The sequence below is a fragment of the Salarias fasciatus genome, chromosome 14 (genome assembly GCF_902148845.1).
Source record: "Salarias fasciatus chromosome 14, fSalaFa1.1, whole genome shotgun sequence".
Taxonomy (NCBI): Eukaryota; Metazoa; Chordata; class Actinopteri; order Blenniiformes; family Blenniidae; genus Salarias; species Salarias fasciatus.
In genome coordinates, this window is record NC_043758.1 from 19720029 (window position 1) to 19736648 (window position 16620).

Sequence of the window (16620 nt, forward strand, 5' to 3'; positions counted from 1 at the left end):
GAGTTGATGATCAGTCTCTTTCTCTCTCTTTGTTTCCCAGGAATGATGATGGCAATGGCCTATTGCTCTGCACCATGTATGTTAGTTTATTTTCAAATGAACAGACATTGATGTTACACATCTCAGGACACTGAGTCTCACAACACGTTGTTTTCCTGCTTAAATTACGTACATCCATTCATAACAGTAGGAGTATATTTTACTGTGTTGGAATTTCATTTCATTGTTATTTTTAATTTTACAGTTGAATATCTCTCTCTACCTCTCTCCCCCAGTGATGAGTGATAGCCTGTCACGTTGTTGTTCTGCAGCACCTACAAGTAAGCTAAATGTTCATTTTCAATTGAAAAAACATTGATGTTACTCCACTCAGGACACTGAATCACACTCCACATTGTTTTCCAAATGGAATTACATTCCTCCCTTTGATACAGTTGGAGTGTGCACATAATCTGTTTATTCAATCCAAACTATTAGAACTCAATGATCTGGTAAAATATCATACATCGATAATTCTTTTCAAAGCATTCAAAAAATTACTACCAAATAATATTCAGAAGTTCTTCATAATACAGGTAACAACTCAAATTGAGGTTTGACAGGCAAATTTCATGATACCCAATATTTGAACCATTCACTCGTAAAAGTTGTTGTGTGTCTGTAGGTGGAGTTAAACTCTGGAACAGCCTGGATATCACACACAAGCAATGCCAGAACATCCAGAGATTGATATTTTTACCTGAGTTGCAAAAATTTTTTTAATTGTAAGAGTCAGAACATCTGTTCTGTGTCGTGTCTGTTGCTCTGGCCACACTGAGTCAGTCATATTTACCTTTTACAAACATTAATGAACCATATCTAAAGTGAATTAAGAAACGGAAAGTACAGTAATAGGTCATAAAATTACTTTTCAAATGCAGTAACTTGTAGTGTCATTACAATTTACAGAATTCATGAGTAACTGGTAACTAATTACTTTTTTCTTTTTTGAGTAAGCAAGTATTTAAATAAATTACAACCACATTTAGATAATAACTTTTTAAAACTATTTATTTTAACGCTAGAGTAGGCGATGTTGTGCAAAAGCACTTTTAGTCATACTGAGGGAAATGCTCCTTGCCGCCTGGGAGAAGCCGATACATTATGTGGACGGAAAAAGGTGCGGAAAAAATCTGACAACTGTAGCGGCCACAGGACAGTAAAAACTCCGACCACCAGTAAGGTGTGGACCGCTCTTAAGAAACCAATCGGATGCGCCCGCCCCCTGTGCGTTGTGTGTGGGCAGTCAGATAGGTTAACATGGGAGGCGATCAGAAACTCCGTTCGCGGCGCTTCCGCGTCCAGTGCGTAGTTCCCCCGTAACAGCAGGAGCTCCTCCAATGGGGTGGGAGCTGGGCGGAGCTTTGGGGAGATGCTACATTCGAATACATGCTAGTTTTCCAAGATCGCCAACCCGAGCTTTAATTGTATTTGTGTAGATTACCATATATAGACATGTATATGAACCTTCTATAGTGTGGTGTTCATAAAAAGTTTTTTTGTCAAGGGCTTATTGTTCTTCTTCATGCTGTTTGTCTATGAAAAAGATGAGTGTCAGAATCAGATACTTCTTTAAATGGAGCTCCAAAAGGTTCACTGAACCCTGTTGTGACCTTATAACTCAGTTGTTGTTTTTTTTTTCTCTCTCTCATTTGACCTCCACTGTACGGTAGATACAGACCTGAAACTTGAATTATGAGGCCTCTGGAAATCATAATGATGGAGGGGAGGCTTGAGGGCAGGAGCCTTTGTATACCACTACACTGTACATTGAAGCAATAAATCCTTGAATCCACAAATCATTAACTCACTCTTGACGTCATAAAATTATTACACTATAAGGAGAAAAATATTTTGCCCGGCCTAAGATGTAATAATGAACCTGAGATGTAACAAGCTGTTACGTTTTGGGTTGAAAGATTCTATATTTTGGGCTCAACATCTTGTTACATAATTGACCAGCAATTACAATTTAGATTTTAGAACTTTTTTAATTGCATTTCGGGCTCAGCAATTTTGGAGCATTATCGACCAGTTATTAAATTTTAAGTTTTATTATGATTTTTTTGTAACGGTTTGGGCAGCTGTTACTTTTAGGGTCATTACTACATTTTGGGCTCTAATGTGTAATTCATCTTAAACCATGATGTGTTCGGTTGGAGTGGCTCATCCTCGTGCACTCATTCTGTTGTTTTACAGGCAAGAAGTATGGTCTGAAAAAAAAATCATGTAAGTACAAAGTTTAACTGCAGTCCAACAAACTTTACTGAAATCAGACTCTCAACAAAACAACTCATGTTTCCTTTTTTAAAATTGTAGATTGAGGAAATGTTTCAAACCTAAAACAATGATGCAAAAGGAAGTCATGTTTACTGGATCAATTCTGACTCTTAACTGAATGAGTGAAGGAATTGGGTGTCATGAAGGCGAGGACTGAAATGCAGACCAGAACTCCAATAGTGTGTTTGAAAGAGTTTATTGAACCTCCAGGCAGGCAGACGGGCGTATATCGGAATGTGGTCAAAGAAGCAGGCAGGGTCAGAGGGAGAGAGGGAGGCACTCAGAGGACTGTGGGAGGAACAGCAGGATGTTTTATTTTCCATTTTACCACTGGCTTCACAAGTTGTTTTCCTCTGACTCAGCTGGTGCTGCAGACTGGACTCAACCTGAAGTGAAGCAGCCGCCCTCCGACCCTCTGCTGCAGCTGGTCTCCCTCCAGAAAGCTTCAGGTTTCTGGATGCTGGATTCAGCTCTGGCTGCTGCACTGGGAAAGACGAGCGAAGAGGTGGAAAAGTCCAAACCTGAACTGGTGAGTCATTGATAGAGACAGTAACAGTAACAGGCTTCAGTCTGCAAGTCACTGATCAATACAGCAGTGAAGATGGATGGTAGAAGGATGGATGTCATCTGGATACGCGGAAGATAAATTAATCAGAACAATTGAACTCTCTCATATTTTTCATTGTTTTGGTGAACTAGGTGAGCAGTGAAGTGTGGGCCACCATTCTGGCTCTAATCTGGCTTCAGGAGTTTCAAACCGATGCAAAGGACGAGTGGCAGATTCTGGCTGGAAAGGCTGTGTTGTGGCTTCAAGCTCAGAACGGTACGACCACATTGATGAGTCTGGATTTTGAACAGTGAGTACTGGTTGAAAAAGCTGATTGTCTGAATCCACTGTTGCTTTTCTCGTGTGCTTTTCTTTCAGCTCCAAACGTGACAGATTGTGTGGATGCTGGAAATGCTCTTCTGGGTTGCAGTGTGCAGAAAGATGCTCTGGGACTCTGAGGATTCATTACAGTCTTCACTTCTTCATTGATGACAGAGTCACTTCTTAAATGTTCTTTTCTTTAGCTCTGTTTTTGTGGAAAGTTTTTTTAAGAGGAAAATTTAAATTTCTTGTTGTTCTGTGTCTGTTATTGTCAAAAATCAACAAATTTAACACTGTAAAGCCGTTAAAATGACAGTGTTTGACAGTGTTTTATAAGATAAATACAGATTTTGTGAACAAAGTGCAATCGTGTTAGTTGGAATAAAGTGCAATAGTAACATGTTGATGTGCACTAGTTGGCCTTTAAAAAGGCTCTTGACTTTCAAAACAAATACTCATTGGTCAAAACTTGCTCTTTTTAGCATAAACAATTTTTCTTCTAATCAAATGAAACTTGGATCTTTAAATAGATTTCGTGTCTTTGGCTTCATGTATTTTCTCTGGGCTGCAGAAAAAGGAGTGAACTTATGGAATGCTCTGAAACAGGAAATCAAAGAGTGCAAAACAATTATGACATTTAAGAAACATATAAAAAATTCCACATTGGATAAATATGAAAATGAAAACTAAGTTGTTGCGGGTGAAAAATTTGATGAATTTTTGAGTATTGTTAATTTGTATCAATTCAAATAATTTGTATGTAAAGGGGCAGATATAATAAGATTGTTCTTCTTTCTGCTCCTTTTCTTTCGTTTGTTTTGTGTCTAAACTGATGGCATTGATATATTTTCATATTTTTTGTTTTGTGTTGTTTTAAACGAAAGAAACAAACCAAACTAAAAGCTGTTTACGTCCATTTCTCCATGTAAACTGCATTCATGACCACAGTGTCACAAGCTGAGGAGCTCTTTGTTTTATCTGGGATGTAGAAAGTTTATCTCACAAGTCACACTTGTTTTTGAAATAAAATGAGGTTTCCACAAGTAAATGACCAGAAACTAAAAGTCTAAACCTCATCAATGAAGGCAGAAACAATTGAATTTATTTATATAGCACCAAATACAACACGTTTATTTCAATGCTCATTTCCTGGGTTGGAAGAAGCAGAAGAGACTGTGAAAAGGAAGAACTCCCTTTAAAAGGCAGAAACCTTTCTTCCTACTGTTCTGGTTGTTCTGAGGTGATGAGCAGGAAAAGAGGAAGGACAGACAGGTTGTGGGGAGGAATCCAATTGTCAGCTGGGAGCAACACAGACTTTCTACAGACATGAATATTTTCCTTTTTCAGTAAACAAAGAAGGTTTAAAGTTCAAAACTCTGAGAATCATCTGGGATTCAGTGACTGTGTCAGAAGGTGCTGGAAAAGCTGATATATAATATATAAAAACAATAGATAAATATATTTGTCTATTCTTTTTTGGCCCTGGATTTGGCCCGACCTCTTACTACGCGTGCATATTACCGTGATTTGTCCTACCCCTGTTTGTTTGGGGGGATGGGGGAGGGGGGGGGGGGGTTCCTCTCTCTTTTTCCATTTGTGCCTTTTTCTCAAGTTTTTTTTTTCCAATAAATACTGTCAAATTTGACTGGATAAAAATTATTTTAACAAAACAATTTCATGAAAAATTGTTTGAGTCATTTTTGCACCTATAAAGTCTTTTTTTGACTTTGGTGATTCCGGTGAAAAATAAAGCTTCACTGTTTAAATCACTGTGAAGTTTCCACTGACAGAACAGTGAAGACATGGCTGGGAGCTCACAGCAGGGATCAAAGTTAAAAGATAAACTCAGCAGGGCAGCAACTGAGATGAGAAAGCTCAACAAAACTCAAGCTGTGGCACAAATGACAAACAGAAGAACAATACTCTGCATGTTTTTTTCATGCTTTTCCAGATGCCACACGGTTCTCAATATATTTTATGGGAATCCTTTAAGGATTTTTCATACGTGGGCAAATAAAATCTGTCTCAACTCTCAGGAGGGCAGAAAAGGCTGAGTTGGAAGCGATTACGAAGGAACCAACCAGAATTGATCTTTTGTACACGTCAACCCCTTCCCATGTTCTTTGTAAACAATGCCCACTGCTTCTATCAAAATTTGATTAATTATCTACAAACAATACACAAAAACAGCTATTCGTTTCTAAACATTTTTTTGAGACTGGAGATCAGATGAGCTGCTTGCTCATCAGGCACGTTGGGGAAGCATTAACCAGATTGATCCCTAAGATCAAATCCACACTTGGGGAAGTTACCTCAGATCCTAGTTGACATTAATAAGATATTTTGTCAATTTTACTCTGATCTTCACTCCTCACAATACCCCTCAGATGTCTGGGATGGAGATAACCCTCTTGATGATGTTGTCTTCCCGAAACTTAATGAGGATGAGAGTCGTGATTTGGGCAGGCCAGTTTCCATCATGGAAGTGCATGAAGCAATCATGCCACTCCACCCTGCTGGGTTTACCGTTGATTTTTTAAAGTTCTTTTCTGCGTCCCCAATCCCAGTCCTGCAGAGAACTAATAACAAGTCATTTTTTGAGAGTTGCTTGCCCCCCACCTGTCAGAGGCCTTGATTTCTTCTCTGGGCACCACTTCTACTGCTCCTCCTCCTCCTGTGGGACTTTGTCCTCACGAATGGGTTTAATTTCCCTGACATCCAGCGAATCATCGACTCCAGGGATCTTGTACTGCAGCTTGGACACAACCCGCTACCCGCCACCATCACAGACTCAGTTCCTGAGGAAATACTCTGCCACTCTTCTCACCACAAGTACAAGGTAACCAGAAGAGGCAAGAAAAAAAGTGGAGTAAGAGCCAGATTAAAGTGGGAGACATAGAAACACCGGCCACTCCCCTCCATTATCCTAGCCATCGTGCGCTCGCTCCCATAACAAGCTGGACGAGCTACAAGCTAACATCAACCACCTGCATGAGTACAGGACGACCTCGATTCTGGCTTTTATGGAGACGTGGTTAAATAACAACAACTGTCACAGCCTGCTGCAAAATCGATGGCTTAGCGCCCCCCCCCCCCCCCCCCCCCCCAACCTTCTGACCTCAACTCTTCTTACACCAGGTTCGAAAGAGACAACACCGCACAGCTGGAAGAGATCAGGTCCACACTTCATCCCACTGACTGGACAATCACTTTCAACAGAGAGGAGGTGACCAGAGCCCTGAGGAGGACCAGAGAGACCAGCTCCCCCGGCCTGGACAACATCAGTGGCCGTGTACTCTAACACTGTGCAGAATAGCAGGGAGGTGTGTTTCAGACACTCTTCCAAAATTCCCTGGACAGTTCCTCAGTTGTGGAAGCATTCCACAGTCATCCCCATCCCCAAGAAGCGTACAACCAAAGTACTCAATGACTTCAGATCTGTGGCCCTCACCTCCCTTGTGATGAAGGCAATGGAGAGTATCATGAAACAATATGTCATCGGAGTAACTAACTCACAGATTGACCCTCTCCAATTTCAATATCGTCCGCGCAGAGGTGTTGATGACGCTAAAATATTCATTCTGGACACTCTACACTGTCACCTGGAACACCCGAACATTTCAGCAAGACTCCTGTTTGCTGACTTTTCCTTGGCATTCAACACCCTCCAGCCGCACATCCTGGCTCACAAACTCTCCTCCTTCTTCCACCTGGATGATCAGCTCATCCTGTGGATACTTGATTTTTTTAACCCAAAGGTCACAGAGGGTGCAGGTCAACAACACCTTCTCTGATGTAATTCACACCTGGTTCTCCCCAAGGCTGTGTCCTCTCTCCGTATCTCTTCATCCTCTACACGGATGACTGCAGATCCACACAGCCAAATTTCCACCTGGTCAAATTTGCAGACAACAACGGTTCTCCTGTCTCTGCTGACAGGACCTTCTCAGTCCCACAGCTCAGTCCTCCAGGAGTTCGTGTACTGGTGTGACGATTCTTGTATGGAGCTGAACATCAAAAAAACCAAGGAGATGGTAGTGACCTTCTCCAACAGGCAGATGGCGCTGGCTACAGCTATCACCACCACCATCCATGGACTGCCTGTTGAGCTGGTGGAGGAATACAAATATCTGGGCACCATCTTTGACAGACAGCTGAAATTCTCCTCGAACACAGAGGAGATTATCAGGAAATGTCACCAGAGACAGTATCTCCAGAGGAAGTTCAACTCTTTTGGAGTAAGTAAGAACATTCTCCGAACATTCTATTACTCCTTCATAGAGAGCACCATCACCTTCTCCATCACCTGCTGGTTCTACTCCATCAGCCTCCAGAACAGAAACCGCCTGCAGAGGACTGTCACTGTCTGATCTAAAATCATAGGACTGCCTCTCAGAACGCTGTCTGCTGTATATGAACATTTAAAATAAAGACTGGCTGACCGGATCATCAGTGACCCCTCACATGCTCTCTTCTCTGCATTCGGGTGGCTCCCTTCTGGTAGATGACTTCGCTGCCCCGCATGCAGCACACAGAGAAGAAGGCCTACCTTCATACTTAAGGCAGTCTAACTCCTCAACTCATAACCCCCCACCCCCAAACAGACTTTTAACATGGAACTTAACATGGACCTCTTGATCCCTGCCACTTTGCACTCTGAAATCTTATGCCTCGTTTCCACAGTTTCCGTACGGTTCAGGTCTGGTCAGTTTGGTTCGGAGATATTATATCTGCACTGACATATTACTGTACCTACCTCTCTGCCTTATTGTATCGATTCCGTTTAGATTACCGACTGCATTTTTATATTTGCACTAGTATGGTACTAGTAGTAGGCTACTAAGCTATTTGTCACTTAAATTTATTTTTTTATTTCTGTGCATATATTTTATTATGCCATGTTGCACTGACTGCTCTGCGTGCCTTTTGAATTGCCCCTTGGGGACAAATAAAGTTTTTTGAATTTAAATTTGTATATATCTTTTGTGTTTCTCACATATTTCTTTGTCTGTCTTAAATGTATTTGTAAACTACACTCACCAGCCACTTTATTAGGCACATCTGTGTCCAACTGCTCGTTAACGCAAATTTCAAATCAGCCAATCACATGGCAGCAACTCAATGCATTTAGACAACATGAAAGCATGAATCCATCCTGCCTTGTATCAACAACTCAGACTGCTGGTGGTGGTGTAATGGTGTGGGGGAGATTTTCCTGGCACTCTTTGGGCCCCTTGGTACCAATTGAGCATTGTTGCAACGCCACAGCCTGCCTCAGACCATGTCCATCCCTTTATGACCACAGTGTATCCATCTTGTGACGGCTACTTCCAGCAGGATAACGTGCCATGTCATAAAGCTTCAATCATCTCAGACTGGTTTCTTGAACATGACAATGAGCTCACTGTACTCAAATTTCTTCCACAGTCACCAGATCTCCATCCAATAGAGCACCTTTGGGATGTGGTGGAACGGGAGATTCGCATCATGGATGTGTAGCCAACAAATCTACAGCAACTGCATGATGCAATCAGGTCAAATATGGACCAAACTCTCTGAGTAATGTTTCCAGTACCTTGTTGAATCTATGCCACGAAGGATTAAGGCAGCTCTGAAGGCAAAAGCGGGTCCAACCTGGTACCAGCAAGGTGTACCTAATAAAGTGGCCGGTGAGTTTATGTTAAATTTATATCTATTATTATTATTAAATTGCACATATGTGACTGTCTTCAAAGTATATTTAAAATATATTCATTTTATATATGTTACTATTATATTGTACACAGGTGTCTGTCTTAAATGTATATTTAAATGTATATTTAATTTATATATGTTAGTGTATATCTGTTATTTATTTAATTATGTCTGGTAGTTTATATCTGTCACTGAATTATATCTGTCCTAAATTTAAATGTAAATTAAATGACATTTTTCTGTGCATGGTTGGACATTTCAGTTGTATTTATATTTCATTTCTCTGTGCCGCTGGAACTTGTCTGGTCTCGCTACTTCTGTCACGGGGGGGGGTGGGGGGGGGGGGGGGGTGGGTGGGGGAGGAATGGTAGTCGCTACCACTGGCGTGAGGCTTCTTCCAAACTCCTCAGCTCAAAATATTCCCCAGGTGTTTTTTTTCCCTTCAAATACTCCTTGGTTGGTTTGAACAATTTAAGGGTGTTTAATATCAATGTGTTTGATCCAAATTTCTCAAAAAAGTTTCTCTTCCTTTCTAAAAAGATGTAAACTAAATTTTGACAGGTGGGTTAACCTTCAATTATCTTCACTACGCAGAATGAACTTGATTAGAATGGTTGTTTTAACATATTTTTCACACACTCGCACCCTTTTAAAGAAGTCCGTTTATCACTCGATCAATTGATAGGTTCTTTCATATGGGGCAATGAAACCTCTTTCATTCGTAGATCAGTACTGCAGCTCTCCAAAGCCCTTGGCGGCCTGGCACTGCCAAATTTCCTGCAATATTTGTCATCTTGTAATATCCACAAATGTTTATACTGGATTAATAACAAATTTGACGATTGCTGCCCCACCTGGGTTAATATGGAACTTGGTCCTTCTCGTTAATTAATTAATTTAATAATCAATCAATCGATTAATCGATCAATCAATCAATTAATTACCATAATTAATGTACAGTTGTAGTTCAATTAAAAAAACGAACTGAGAAAAGAAGGAGTTTCAGTTGGTGGGCTGAATCTGTCAACACCTCCCTCTGATGCACGGCCATACCCATCTGGGCACAGCCGATCTCTGAAATCACCAATTTGGCGTCACATGGTGCTGCGCCAGTTATACTTTTTGACATTATTATGCATAAGACTCAACAGTGACTAATAAAAGCACAGAGAGATTAATTAGATCTCATGGGGTGCCCTGAACTGAAATGTGGTGGAATAAATCTGTTGCTCATTGTAATTTGAAGGCAAAAATTGTTTGACAGTGAGACGAAAGTTCAGTCTGGGGTCATGGTGAAGGTTTAGGAGAACAATGTTTTTTGAGGTGATTTATCTGGAAGTAAAACCTACAAACTACACAACTTTGTGTTTGTGTGTGTGTGTGTGTGTGTGTGTGTGTGTGTGTGTGTGTGTGTGTGTGTGTGTGTGTGTGTGTGTTTTACTTGTCTGGGCTGACTGGGAATGCAGGGCTGCTCATAAATATGCTTGAGAGGCTCCAGAATTTCTGTTCCTCCCAGATCTGCCTCCATCGTCCCAACTATCTTCAGGGCCTCCTCCATGGTCTGCTGACTGTACTCCACACTTTTACTGCAATCACACAGACACATGCACAAGTCATGTGTTCATGAATCTACTTCAAACCAAACACACACTTTGAAAACATAAATGAGGATGTATTCACGGGAAGATGTGCTCATAGCTGGATCCAAAACTGTAGATGTTGAAATAGCAGCCCATTGGTAGACTCTTCAACAGCAGCAGCAGCGTTTCCTACAAGAAAGATTTAAACAATGTCAACATCACTGTGTAGACAGACAATGAAAGAGTTAATGACACCAAGAGCAAATAATAAATACCCTTGCACTGCTGATGCGAGTCTGACTTCTGTCTTTGTTGTTCATTGGGAAGTCCATACTTCCAGATCGATCCATGAGGAACACAAACTCTCCACAGGAAGCCACTGAAGACATGACAGACTGAGGAAACTCAGGGAACAGGCTCACCATCACCACTGGATCACCCATCAGTGTGCCTGAAACACAGCACAGAAAAGTCAACAACAATCACTTTGTTGCTTGGAGGATGAAGACACAACAATCTTTCTTCCCATGCTAACTACAAACATTTGCACTCACCAGGTTTTGCAGAGGCCTGTCCTGCTTCCACCACAGCAGTGGGCTGGTGGGCATCTTTGTAATATATCAGCACTTCAACATCTCTGTCAAACTTGTGTCCTGCACCCAGCTTCACCTGCAGGGTACAAATATATGATGATGAATAATGATATGATGACTTCTTTTCACCGAAGAGGATCAACACACACAGTGGACACATCAGCACTCCACCTACCGTGGCCTGGGTTTGGTCTGTGTTCAGGAACTGGAGAGGATCCAGGGAACAGCTGGACTCCACTTTAGAGATGGGGCGAGGAGAGGACACTCGAGCAGAAAAAGACAGACTGTAAGGAACCAGAGAGGCTTGAACAGAGTTCACCTGGATGGCTGGAGCTTCACTACCTGAAAACAACACGAGAAACAACTGGAAATGAGAAGAATTCTGTTTGAATATGGAGATTTGAGAAGAGAACAGCTTCAGATAAAACTGCTGCATAACACGACTGTCAATCAATGAAAAAAGAATACATTTACAGCAATGCTTTGTTTTTTGTCAGGAAGTCATTTGTTCTTTTGTGTGCATCAGCTTCTCGCTCCTCTTCCTACCCTGAGGTGTGTATCGAGGGTTGAGCACAGCAGGCAGACAAAACCTCAGCCCCTCATCAGCCTGCATTGCCAGCTCAGTGACGTACTCCAGCCTGATGGAGGCGCTCTCTCCTGGAGGCAGACAGCCCACACTCATTGAGAAAACATCTGGACTCTGATCACTCTCCTCCAGCAGGAAAGCCTGCTGACCGGAGCTCAAAGCATCATCATACTCCTCACGAGCCTGCAGGACAAGAGACACATGTGAGCCACATTCACTCCCACTGCTGGATGTTGTCCTCAGTCAGTCTGGACCTGCTCTGCTCACCTCCTGTTTCTCCTTCACCTCAGCCACAATCTCCTTCTGTCCCATCTTGGCACTGAAATGACAGACAGCGGCATCTCCAGGCAGAGGGAAGACAAAAACCGCCTCGATGGGTTTGTCCTCTTTGTTCTGGTAGTTCAGAGTGGAGACCACTGTAGCCACATGGTCCCTCACCTCCAGCTCCACCTCAATGCTCTTCAGAGGGACTGACGGAGAAACACAGTCACAACCAGAAACATTTAAATACAAACACAATTCTCACCGTTTACAGCACCATGGTAGGTTAGACATGAAACAGTTGAGATGAGTCTGAAGTGAAAATGTTCACCTTCCGCGTGTTTGTCACTCTCTCACTCTCTCTCTCTCTCTCTCACACACACACACACACACACACACACACACACACACACACACACACACACACACACACACACACACACACACACACACAGACACGTCGTTGAAGCTGAGAATGCATGTCTCCACCACGCCATGGATTCTAATTGACTTTTAGTGGAGACTGTTTGCGTGGTGACAGCACGCAATTTCAGCACTTTGCGTGAAATGAGCACGAAATCTGGGACCCTCTGGTTCTAACAATGCGTGCTCATTTCACGCATTTCTGTGAGATCAGGTTGTGTTTTACATTGTGTGGGCAGTAAGGTGCATGTGTGGCGTTGATCTGAAGGTCTGACACGAGGACTGTAACATCTGTAGTTCTTGTCTGGGACTCATCTTTTTGTAGCGACTCTTGAGCCTCTCACTCCAGCCTCAGTCCAGTCCTTGTGAAGCTTCTCCAGCTTCTTGGATGAGTTTTGCTTGACAAACCTGTAAAAGCTGCTGTTGTTCCTTCTGCTGGGACTTCTTTTCTGAATACATTTTCTTCTTAATTTACATCCTCACTCAACTTTCTGATAATATGTTTGGACACAGCACTCTGTTAACAACCAGCTTCTTCAGCAGTGATCTTTTGTGGCTTTTTCTCCTCAAGGAGGGTGTCAGTGACCATCTTATTGACATCTGTCAAAGAAATTTAAATATATCACTGTGGCATGAACTTTTTCCATAAATTTTACATAAAAGACGAACATCCCCAACTTTTTCAGAGTTGTGTGCGTGCATTATGTGCATGGGTGTGTGTGTGTGTGTGCGTGTTTGTGTGTCAATGAATGTAATGTCTCTGAAATGTAAGGTTCATGTGTGACACATGACACACACTGCATGCAAAAAAAACACCAGTGAGTTGTGACCATTAACTGTTTAGCACTGAAACTTTGGTGATTCACAAGAGATAAAGAGCCATGAAGGATGACAGTGCACGCCGAAGTTACACAAAATTCCAGAAAAAGTCAATGCATGAACATACGTCTGTGAGGTGTGGCATCTGGAAAAGCATGAAAAAAACATGCAGACTATTGTTCTTCTGTTTGTCATTTGTGCCACAGTTTGAGTTTTGTTGAGCTTTCTCATCTCAGTTAGTGCCCTGCTGAGTTTATCTTTTGACTTTGATCCCTGCTGTGAGCTCCCAGTCATGTCTTCACTGTTCTCAGTGGAAACTTCACAGTGATTTAAACAGTGAAGCTTTATTTTTCACCAGAATTATCAAAGTAAAAATGAGAAAACTTTATGCAAAAATGACAAAAAAAATTTCATAAAATTCTTTTTTTTTACTTTATCTTTATTCAATCACATTTTACAGTATTTATTGAAAAACAAACTTGAGAAAAAGGCACAGATGGAAAAACAGAACCAAAAAAAACCCAAACAAACTGGGGTAGGACAAATCACAATAATATGCACACATAGTCAGAGGTCGGGCAAAATCCAGGGCCAAAAAAGAACAAATTAACATATCAGCTCTTCCAGCACCCTCTAACCACAGTCACTGAATCCCAGATGATTCTCAGAGTTTTGAACTTGAAACCTTCTTTATGTTTGCTTAAAACAGAAAATATTCATGTCTGCAGAAAGGCTGTGTTGCTCCAAACTAACATTTGGATTCCTCCCCACAACCTGTCTGTCCTTCCTCTTTTCCTGCTCGTCACCTCAGAACAACCAGAACAGCAGGAAGACAGGTTTCTGCCTTAAAGGGAGTTCTTCCTTTTCACAGTCTCTTCTGCTTCATCCAACCCAGGAAATGAGCTTTAAAATAAACGTGCTGTATTTGGTGCAATATAAATAAATTCAATTGTTTCTGCCTTCACTGATGACTTTTAGTTTTTGGTCATTTACTTGTGGAAACCTCATTTTAGTTCATAAACAAGTGTGACTTGTGTGATAAACTTTCTTAGTTAAAACATCCCAGATAAAACAAAAAGCTCCTCAGCTTGTGGCACTGTGGTCATGAAGGCAGTTTACATGGAAAAATGGACTCAAACAGCTTTTTCTCCAGCCCAGAGAAAATACATGAAGCCAATAACACCACATCTATTTAAAGATTCAAGTTTAATTTCATTTGAGGCAAAAATGAGATTTGAGACTTCATAAAAATGGTTTATGCTTAAAAGCAAGTTTTTACCAATCAGTGTTTGTTTCTAAAGTCAAGAGCCTTTTTAAAGGCAAACTAGTGTACATCAACATGTTACTATTGCACTCTATTCCAACTAACACAAATACACTTTGTTCACAAAACCTGAATTTATCCTTTAACACTGTCAAACACTGTCATTTAATGGCTTCTTAATTTTAAATTTGATGATTTTTCACAATAATAGACACAAAACAACAACAAATTTCAATGTTCCTCTTAAAGCGACACTAAGGAACTTTCAGTTTTCGTTGATTTTGGCGGCGCCAGTGGACAAAAGCGGTAGTGTTTTACCTGACCGAATACTACAGTTCCCATGAGGCCTAGCGCGTGGCGTCGTAAATTGCTGCTCTAATGAATCTAAATGAATCTAAAGGTGGCTAAACAATGTTATATCATGATGTGACGCATGCCGTAAAGCAGTCCGCACATTTGGAGCTTTTTAGTGTGCAGGGTTCCTGCCACCCTCCTCACAGCTGTTTAGTCCAAGAGAAAGCAATACTGACGCCCTCAGCCTGTGACAGAGGGGTCATTCAACTAGTTGTAAGTCGATGTATCATCACAAAAGATATTAAAATGTTTTATTAAGGTTGAAAAGTTCCTTAGTGTAGGTTTAAAAAACAAACTTCCCAGAACATCAGAACTTAAGAAGTGATTCTGTCATCAATGTGTATTTGTAGTTCTTTTGACAGCAACTGTCAGAACAGGAAATTTCCCTGACCTATAAAAAAAACTTTGCAGAACAACAGAACTTAAAGGTGCATTAAGGAGTTTTACAACCTTAAAAATACTTATTTTCCACCATAAATATGTTACACATTTTTAATGATGTGTACAATGTGCCCTGACATATTCATTACAAGTACCTCTAACAGCGCTAAATTGTCACTTGAAAGTTGCAGTGCCGGTCCGGCACCAGCATTTTTTTGGGGAGAATTTGAAAGTAATGACGTAATGCGAGCTCCGGCTGGTTAGGTTTCGATTTTGTCCGCCATTACACCGCCAGATGCTTAGTGAGCAACAACTGAGCAGGAGCTTCCAGAAAGTAAGAACAGACTGGCTTCTGGCACTGCCACAGCTCCACACAGACTCCACCAGGTAAAAGAAACTTAAATCTTACTTGAGCGCTTCTAAACGAGCGAAGACGGAGTCCCCCTCTTCCGTGCACGCAAGCCACATGGACGAGTTTTTCACTAAGCTGCATTACGCCTAAGGCCTGCAGGGAGCGCTGGTTCACAAAACGTGCAAACTCCTTAATGCACCTTTAAGATGTGACTCTGTCATCAATGAAGAAGTGAAGACTGTAATGAAGCCTCAGAGTCCCAGAGCATCTTTCTGCACTCTGCAACCCAGAAGAGCATTTCCAGCATCCACACACTCTGTCACGTTTGGAGCTGAAAGAAAAGCACACGAGAAAAGCAACAGTGGATTCAGACAATCAGCTTTTTCAACCAGTACTCACTGTTCAAAGTCCAGACTCATCAATGTGGTCGTACCGTTCTGAGCTTGAAGCCACAACACAGCCTTTCCAGCCAGAATCTGCCACTCGTCCTTTGCATCGGTTTGAAACCCCTGAAGCCAGATTAGAGCCAGAATGGTGGCCCACACTTCACTGCTCACCTAATTCACCAAAACAATAAAACATATGAGAGAGTTCAGTTGTTCTGATTAATTTATCTTCTGCGTATCCGGATGACATCCATCCTTCTACCATCCATTGTGGTACTTCTTCTTTGGCTGCTGTAACAGTGAAATTTCCCCATCGTGGGATCAATAAAGTCTTATCTTATCTTATCTTCACTGCTGTATTGATCAGTGACTTGCAGACTGAAGCCTGATACTGTTACTCTCTCTGACAATGACTCACCGGTTCAGGTTTGGACTTTTCCACCTCTTCGCTCGTCTTTCCCAGTGCAGCAGCCAGAGCTGAATCCAGCATCCAGAAACCTGAAGCATTCTGGAGGGAGACCAGCTGCAGCAGAGGGTCGCAGGGCGGCGGCTTCACTTCAGGTTGAGTCGAGTCTGCAGCACCATCTGAGTCAGAGGAAAACAACTTGTGAAACCAGTGGTAAAATGGAAAATAAAACATTTGTGGATTCATTTTGTCATTTTGACTGTTGACTTTTCTTTGTAACTTTATTCAATTAAGGTAAAAAAAAAAAAACAACAACAAAACAAATTACAGTAAT

General features: G+C 41.5%; 1 protein-coding gene across 6 annotated transcripts in view; it reads left to right on the forward strand.

Moving 5' to 3' along the window:
• LOC115400499 (von Willebrand factor A domain-containing protein 5A-like) overlaps window positions 1-16620 on the forward strand; it is a 225938-nt gene that overhangs the window by 48112 nt on the left and 161206 nt on the right. For 3 of the 6 annotated variants that reach the window (XM_030108408.1, XM_030108410.1, XM_030108407.1), the window contains exons 17-18: window positions 41-76; window positions 276-320. The exons of 2 other annotated variants lie outside the window; for them this stretch is intronic. In XM_030108408.1, coding sequence (XP_029964268.1) covers window positions 41-76; window positions 276-320 — 81 coding nt within the window. Of the gene's footprint in view, window positions 1-40; window positions 77-275; window positions 321-2238; window positions 2269-2681; window positions 2849-3018; window positions 3143-3244; window positions 4723-16620 lie in introns of those variants that run through there. One more of the 6 variants, XM_030108411.1, reaches the window with a different exon arrangement.